Below are 8,405 nucleotides of genomic sequence, written 5' to 3'. Positions count from 1 at the left end.
TTTACGTTGAAACAGACATGAATGAGAAGGAAGCGAAATGCAGAAAGTCCGTTTTATTTAATTGTGTTGGGCACTCCTGTATATAGGCCTACATGTTAAGTGAAATGGTCTATTTGGCTTTATTGCAAATTTTTATTAAACATCTCTAAGTCATATTATTCGTGGGTTATAAGTGTTTTTGTATGTCTTGTGACAGTTTGAATAAGGAGAACGCTTCTATGCCCAAAACACTGGCTTCTCTCCACTATGATTGATTATTATGGCAACGCTCCAGGTTGCGAGCGCGCTCTCTTGCGCACGGGATTTGGCCCCTCTCACATCAAAGGGCCCCCAGGAAAGGGGTGGTCCCGAGGCAGGGGGATATATAGGAGGGACAGGCTCTGTTCTGACTGCAAGGCAAAAAGAGCAGAGAGCAGAGCAAACGGGCCAGCAGAGGAAAATCAAAAAACCTGCCCCCGAACTCAAAGAGAGAACTAAAGACACTGAGACATCTGCTGAGTTTTTGGAGAGACCTGTTGGAATTTACTGCCGTGCTCCAGCTTTTATTTCCATCTAATGACAGGACTTTTTTCTTTTTTCCTTTTCTTTTTGCAACAAGGCAGACCTGCACATAGCTTTAAATGAGTTTTGCACTGGATTTGATCCCATTTTAGATTTGTATACGTGCGCGTAATTTTGAGACAGTTTTGTGGAAGTTCAAAGACTTTGGGTTTTGTAGCTTTTAGTTGGAAGAAAAAAAAACTTTTAAAGGATTTACTCGCTTCCTCATAGAGACTTTATTATACATATTTCCACTTGTCGGATTTCACAGTCATAAGATGTTGTTTTTACACGTTTCTATTGGTGTTATCGCCGCTTTGTGCGTCGGCACTGCGCACTGCATCGCCTGGGAGGAGAGCACTGTGGTGCCCGTCAGACTAGACCCGTCGGCCCGGTCGGAAAGCGAACCTCGGCGGACTCTCTCGGCAGAAGAGAAGGAGAAGGTGGCGGAGATGAGGGAGTACCGGTTAGACGTATTCGGCAAGGAGATAGTCTTGCAACTAGAGCCTGACCAGACCTTTTTGGCGCCGGGTTTTGTCTTCCACATTGTGGGGAGTCCCGAATCCGAACCAACACAGGAGGCACCGAAAAGTGGAGCCGAGGCTGGTTGTTTCTTCTCGGGCACTGTGAACGGAGAGGAGCACTCTGCCGCCGCGCTCAACCTGTGCCACGGACTCAGGGGCGGATTCTACTTTCAGGGCGAAGAGTATTTCATCCAGCCCCAGAACTCGAGCGACTTCTCGGCCAGCGAGGAGGAGGACGTCCACGTGATCCGCCGGAGGAGTCGAGAGGCTTTCGCCGAGGAAGGGAGCTCAAAGTGCGGGGTCAACGAGGACGAGGAGAGGGTGCCAACGAATCTGGAGAAAGACGCCTCCTGGCACGAAGAGGCTAAAGCAGAGCACACAGGTAAGGGGGCTGCTACAGAAATACCATGCGCATTTTACGCGCGATTACTCGTCTTTATAATAGACTAAACTGGGATTATCAGATTACCAAACATTTAAATTGGTCAAGGAAAAATATTTATTCACTCCATGTAGTGTCGTTAAATGTTTTATCCATTGGTAAACAAACAAAGGAAATGAATTATCTTATTAGATATAAATCAGTGGATTGAGTGAATACGCAGACCAAACTGATGTCAGCTGGAGTTGTGCTTGTGCCAGGGCGCACAGCATGCGCAATGGACTCGACTACCTTTTGACAGCGGCGGCTACGCTATGCCAGATGAGGAAGGAAGGAGAGAGGGAGAGAGAGCGAGAGGGAGAGAGAGAGGGATAGAGAGAGAGAGAGGAAAGGAGGGGAGGGGGAACTTTTCCAAGGGGAGGGAGGAGGAGAAGTGACGTAGGAAAGAAAGGGGAGGGTAGCATCGGGGGTTTGGAGCCAGCCACAGCCCGGCGGTGCTGCTGGCTGAGACGTGGAAACTCGTCTCCTGGTACAACTCCGCACCGTGGTCGAAAGGATTTTCTCCCTCCTCAGCTCTTGCACTCGCTGCTGGCATAATGTTTTTTCCACGAGAGAAGGTCAGTCTTGGAATGCGGACCCCGAGGAGGGAGGAGGAGGAGCCGCCCGAAGGTGGTGTGACGCTGAGTCACTGCCAGGCTCCTCCAGGCACATCCGGAGCTCTCTTTGGAGCCTCTATAATACAGTATATCCCCTTGAAAAAAATACTAGCCCATGTGCCAGGGCCATTTAGAACACTGGAAGAGTTTTGGAGTGGTGTGCAAAAAAGTCCCACAATCAAATCTTTCAAAAATGACAAAAGTCACTTTACCTGTCAGGAAAAAATTTGTATTCCAGCGTAAATTCACCTAGCCTAGGCTCTGTAAACGGCTATGTAAACCAAAGGGCCTACCATAACTTGGTTACTGCTAGGCTTTGTATTAACACCTGATTTGTTTCACAAACACACACACACACACACACACACACACACACACACACACACACACACACACACACAGATATAGGGGATTGTGAGGAGAAGATATTCACTGATTTTGACCAAAAGTAATCTCTCCAGTCCAGAAGTATTCGCTGACTCCACCTTTAAAACCTTTTAATCCTCAATACATTGACTCAGATGACCTTTACTGTGTCCTTATAGTGTGGTCTGACCTTTTTTTCCTCTATCCCTCTCTCTCTCTCTTATATAGCCAACCACCGGAGCAGGCGTTTCGTGTCCACGCCGCGCTACCTGGAGATCATGCTGGTGGCCGACCAGTCCATGGCGGAGTTCCATGGTGCCGGTCTCAAGCCCTACCTGCTCACCATTATGGCGGTGGCATCGCGTCTTTACCGCCACCCGAGCATCCACAACTCTATCAGCCTGGCCGTGGTCAAGCTGCTGGTGGTGTACGAGGAGGAGCGGGGCCCCCAGGTTTCCCCCAACGCCGCCATGACCCTGCGCAACTTCTGCCAGTGGCAACGGCAGCACAACCCGCCCAGCGACCGCCACCCGGAGCACTACGACACCGCCGTCCTCTTCACCCGGACGGTAAGTTGAAGGAGAAAAATGTATTATCTAATTATGGGTCCTCCTGTGTTATTAGACAATCTTTGTGTGGTCTAGTATGAAATAAGACAACCCTCCTCACTCCACCTTTCTGTGGAGATAGAGTGTTCAAAAGTGTTCTCCCCTTATGACATCATAAGGGGAGAAGGACACGCCCCCCCAACCCCCAAACAAATTACCAACCTAACTTAGCACTGTACTTCCACCCATGATAAGCGCACCCCCCTGATAGCCTTACATCTAGCCGGTAGTAAGATTTAGGGCCAATCGAAGCAGACTGCTTTTTTGAACCTGAATATGAGCATAAAAGGTGACCTTTAGGACAGAAAATCCTTAATGGTAATATAGACCAGAAGAGAACCAACATTTGTTTTCATTTATTAATTTTGCTTTTTGCTCTCTGTCTGTGCCTGTTTAGGATCTGTGTGGCGCCCACTCTTGTGACACTCTGGGCATGGCAGACGTTGGCACAGTGTGCGACCCTGACAGAAGCTGTTCAATTATTGAGGACGACGGTCTGCAAGCAGCATTCACTGTGGCACATGAGCTGGGTAAGTAGTAGTTGTGTGTGTGTTACACAAAACTGAAATGTGTTATTAATTCATATTCACCACTTGTTCTAGAGATGCTCAAATAGCTCTTTCTTCTCTGTCCATAAAGGCCACGTGTTCAACATGCCTCACGATGACGCCCAGCTCTGCTCTGGGGTGAATGGTGCTCACTGGGGCTCCCACATGATGGCTTCAACCCTGTCTAACCTGGACCAGCAGCAGCCTTGGTCCTCCTGCTCTGCCCTGATGGTCACCACCTTCCTGGATAACGGCCATGGCCAGTGTCTCCTGGACAAACCGGTCAAAGCTCAGCCGCTGCCCCTGCCCTTGCCCGGGACTGTTTATGATGCGGATCATCAGTGTCGATTGACCTTCGGAGAAGAATCCCAGCACTGCCCCGACCTGAGCACCACCTGCGCGGCCCTGTGGTGCACCGTCACCACCTCCAACGGTCTGCTGGTGTGCCAGACCAAGAACTTCCCCTGGGCCGATGGAACCACGTGCGGCCATGACAGCTACTGCCTGGCCGGACATTGTCTCACCAAAAGCCAAGCCCTTAAACACCAGGTAGGAACCGGACCCCAATCCCATTACTCTTCACCCAGAAGACACTGCATAATCCATAAGTAGCAGTTAATATTGCAACATAACTGGCAGATAAAAGGTCTTGTGCCTGATATGTTTTGCTTCAATCAACCCAAACCAAGTTCAAAATTGTAATCGTCTTCACTTTGGTGTTTTTTCAGACTCCCGTCAATGGTGGCTGGGGACTGTGGGGTCCGTGGGGCGACTGCTCCAGGAGCTGCGGTGGAGGGGTGCAGTACTCCTTCCGTTCCTGTGACAGCCCGCTGCCCAAAAACGGGGGCAAGTACTGCGAAGGCAAGAGGATCCAGTACCGCTCCTGTAACACCGAGACCTGCCCTGATACCAATGGTAAGAGATTGAAAGTTTTATTGTGTGGAAATAAAGTGCCAAAGAAGAAGTATATAGTGTAGTTTTCTTTTTCTTTTTTTGCAAAGCGATTAGTCCTTTACCTTGAATGGTAGAAGTCATGTTTTTGGCTCTATACCTTTGCACATTGGTGTGAAAGTTAGCACGCGGGTAAGAGCTGAACACGCAGTAAATCTGATGTTCCTCCGTCTCTTTTCCCAGGCCTGTCTTTCCGCGAAGAACAGTGCTTGGCCCACAACGACATGTCAGCCCAAGTGTCACTGGGTTCAGGCGAGGGTGTGGAGTGGGTGCCCAAATATGCCGGAGTCTCGCCCAAAGACCGCTGCAAGCTGGTGTGCCGCGCCAAGGGGACTGGATACTTCACCGTCTTCAAATCTAAGGTGAGAGGCCGTGGCTAGACGCTAGATTAAATATGAAACTGTGTTTTATTGCTCAGGGTATTTTTTTCAGAGTTGTGCTACAACATTCTTAGTATCCTAGCTTACCTCATCATGACAGTCCTCCCACTTGTGCAGACCTGCAGCTAGTCGAAAGGATACAGCTTTTGTAATTTTTCCCTCAGCCCCCTAGGCTACTGTCTACTTGCTGGAAAAGACATTTACATTTTATTTTTTTTACCTTTCGACTCAGACACTTATGTAACAGTCTCAGAACTAGAAGTAACTCTTTATAACGTTCCATTTCTGTCTCTCTGCTGCCCCCAGGTGGCTGACGGCACGCCCTGCAGCCCAGACTCCACCTCAGTGTGTGTTCAAGGCCAGTGTGTCAAGGCCGGATGTGACCGCGTCATTGGCTCCAACCTTCGGTTTGATAAGTGTGGCGTGTGCGGCGGAGACGGCTCAACCTGCAAGAAAGTCTCTGGCTCTCTGGAGCGTGCCAGGTAAACATCCTATAGATTATTATTGTTATACTTAAAAACATAAAGCCTCAAAATATACACATAGCATGTATGTAAAACATTTTTTTTTTAAGAATAAGTCTGACCAGTGTCTTTTTTTCTCTGGTTTCAGGCCTGGTTACCAAGATGTCGTAACCATCCCTGCCGGTGCCACCCATCTGGATGTCAAGCAACGAGCCCCTGGCAACGGTCGCCACGACAACAGCTACCTGGCAGTGCTTCGCCAGGACGGCAGCTACCTGTTGAACGGCGACTACAAGCTGATGACCATGGAGACAGACCTGGCCCTGAAGGGAGCTCTACTGCGCTACAGCGGCTCCTCTGCCTCCCTGGAGCGCCTGAGAAGCTTTGCTCCGCTCTCTGAGCCCCTCACCATCCAGGTGCTGTCTGTGGGGGAAGCGCCCAGGCCTAGGGTCAAGTACAGCTACTTTGCGCCGCGACCCATCAACGCTGCCTCCATGCCCAGCCGCCGTCTGTCCATCAACGCCATCCGAGAGGTGGGCGGGGCGGAGTGGACCCTGAGGGAGTGGGGCCCCTGCTCACAGACCTGTGGAGGGGGCACGCAGCAGAGGGAGGTGGTGTGTCTGGATCCCCAGGGCGGCCGTCTCTCCAGGGATTGCCCCGAGGAGTTGCGCCCCTTGGCCTCGCGGTCCTGCGCCGCCCAGCCCTGTCCATCCTGGCTGCTGGGCCAATGGTCGCTGTGCTCCAAGACGTGCGGCCGAGGCTTCCGCAAGCGCCAGCTGCGCTGCATGGGCCACGACGGGCGCACCTTAACACACGACAGCTGTGACCCCAAAGACAGGCCGAGACCCCTGCTGGAACTGTGCAATCAGAGTGCCTGTTGATTCATTTAAAATGACTGCTTCCCTACACAACCCCTCCAATAACCCCCTTTAAGTAAATCCAGCTTTTTCAGAAAGACATCAGATTTTTTTTTAAAGAGAAAGGAAGAATAAAAACTGATCTGATCTTCACGGCCTCCTCAAGGACAATCAAAAGAAGCCGATGAATGTTTACATCCATAGCCAGAGTGCTGCAGGTTTTCATTGGTTCCAGGCAGTCCCATCACATGCTAATGGCTCCTCAATGACTGTGACTGCAAAAGGCAAAGTTCGAACCAGTCCCTCCATGTTGGGACCAGACGGTTGGTCCACTTAGTTGCAGCAAAGAAAGACTGATAACAGCTTTCTGCCTATCTGGACACAGAACAGCAGTGGCACATTTTGCCTCCCATCAAGGGGGGAAAAAAGCATTCCTGATTTCCTAAAGGAGCATGCTGCTTACCGTGCCAATGTCGTGCTTGTGTGTGTGTGTGTGTGTGTGTGTGTGTGTGTGTGTGTGTGTGAGAGAGAGAGTGTGAAACTGTTTGTGTCAAATGTTTTATGCATGTATATAATGCTTGTCCAAGCTGGGCTGGACAGACATATAAGGGTTGGGTTGGGGGAAGGTTATTGCAGAGTATATAAAGAAAAAGATGAAAGAGAATAGCTCACATTCTACTTGCTCACCCCATCAGGTATGGAAAACAAGATAGCTAATAGTCATAGTGTTTATGTTCAAACTTGCCAGTCTACGTTTATTTATCACAAACCTGTAGCACTTCATCTTTGTTATTTGTTTTTTTGCCAGCGGCACATTGTAACACCCAGTTGTCTCTAAATGCCTCAGTACACAGTACTGTGTCCTTTAGCCATATCTTGCCCTCGTCTACATAGCCTTCAATGAGGGAACTCTTCAAAGACCAAAGAGAGGTGTGTGTGCGTGTGTGTGTGTGTGTGTGTGTGTGTGTGTGTGTGTGTGTGTGTGTGTGTGTGTGTGTGTGTGTGTGTGTGTGTGTGTGTGTGTGTGTGTGTGTGTGTGTGTGTGTGTGTGTGTGTGTGTGTGTGTGTGTGTGTGTGTGTGTGTGTGTGTGTGTGTGTGTGTGTGTGTGTGTGTGTGTGTGTGTGTGTGTGTGTGTGTGTGTGTGTGTGTGTGTGTGTGTGTGTTTGGGTGTGTGCTTGAATGTGTGCATGTGGATAATTGTGTGTGTGCATGTGTGGACGCGTGCTTGTGTGTGTGTGTGTGTGTGTGTGGAGACCTAAAGAGGGACTTGTCTCCTGCTACTACTTCATAAGTAAGTCTCTCCTGCCTTCTGCGAAGGCACCTTGTTTTGTTTCTATCAAGTCTTTTCCTTTTGTACAGAATATCCAAACATTATTTATTTTTGTACAGCCTGTTAAACATAATCATGTGGCTTTTTTAATATTATTTTTTATTTGTTATTGAGATCACAGAAGGGAGTAGAATATATAGAGTATTTATACAATGTTATATAAATATATATATATGGTCCTAGGTTCATGAATAAAGTGTCACATTGACTTGTGCAGCTAATGTCTCTTGAGTGGTTTGTCTGATAGCCGTTGCAAGGTGTACACACACACTCACACACATTTTAAAGGCTTTGTTTGAATCTGTTAATTCCATTATTGATTTTGAGGGGTACTTAGATATTTACACACTTTTTGTTCACTAAAGGGTAAAAAAGTCTTAATCTCCAAACAGCCAAAAAATGTCCACTATTATTTGGATTTTAATCTGAAATTGTTCGGTAACAAAGATAGCAATACAATCCCATGTTCACCCACAAACACACACACGTATACAAAAACACCCACCCACCCACCCCCCCCCCCCACACACACACACACACACACACACACATAAAGTCAATGAGGGATTTTCGTGATGATCCTTTACTCCTGGAGATTTAGAGGCCGCTCCTCAGATTTAAAGGTGAAGTAAGCGATTTATTTATGTTAATATAAGTGTTAAATCGCTCTTTATTCATACAGTGATCACTTACATAGTGTGCGAGTTTCATAAAGCCGATCTCTCAGTCACCCGCTCTGCATGCAATCGGCAAATAAACTTTTCGGGGATCCCGAAACTGATGTCCAATCACAAGAGA

At 48.5% G+C, this 8,405-nt stretch overlaps 1 protein-coding gene across 1 annotated transcript; it reads left to right on the top strand.

Annotated features, from left to right (window-relative positions):
- The first annotated feature begins 417 nt into the window (after window positions 1-417).
- adamts1 (ADAM metallopeptidase with thrombospondin type 1 motif, 1) lies at window positions 418-7,823 on the top strand. Its single transcript, XM_080053196.1, has 8 exons — window positions 418-1,446; window positions 2,697-3,037; window positions 3,474-3,606; window positions 3,716-4,173; window positions 4,353-4,539; window positions 4,759-4,937; window positions 5,262-5,437; window positions 5,568-7,823. Exons 1-8 carry the CDS (start codon window positions 819-821, stop codon window positions 6,298-6,300), a joined length of 2,835 nt encoding a protein of 944 aa, XP_079909322.1. The 5' UTR covers window positions 418-818; the 3' UTR covers window positions 6,301-7,823.
- Window positions 7,824-8,405: the final 582 nt, after the last annotated feature.

The sequence above is a fragment of the Ammodytes marinus genome, assembly GCF_949987685.1.
Source record: "Ammodytes marinus genome assembly, chromosome: 24".
In the NCBI taxonomy this organism is placed as follows: Eukaryota; Metazoa; Chordata; class Actinopteri; order Uranoscopiformes; family Ammodytidae; genus Ammodytes; species Ammodytes marinus.
Note: the sequence above shows the minus strand (reverse complement) of the source record. Positions and strands in the feature narration are given on the sequence as shown.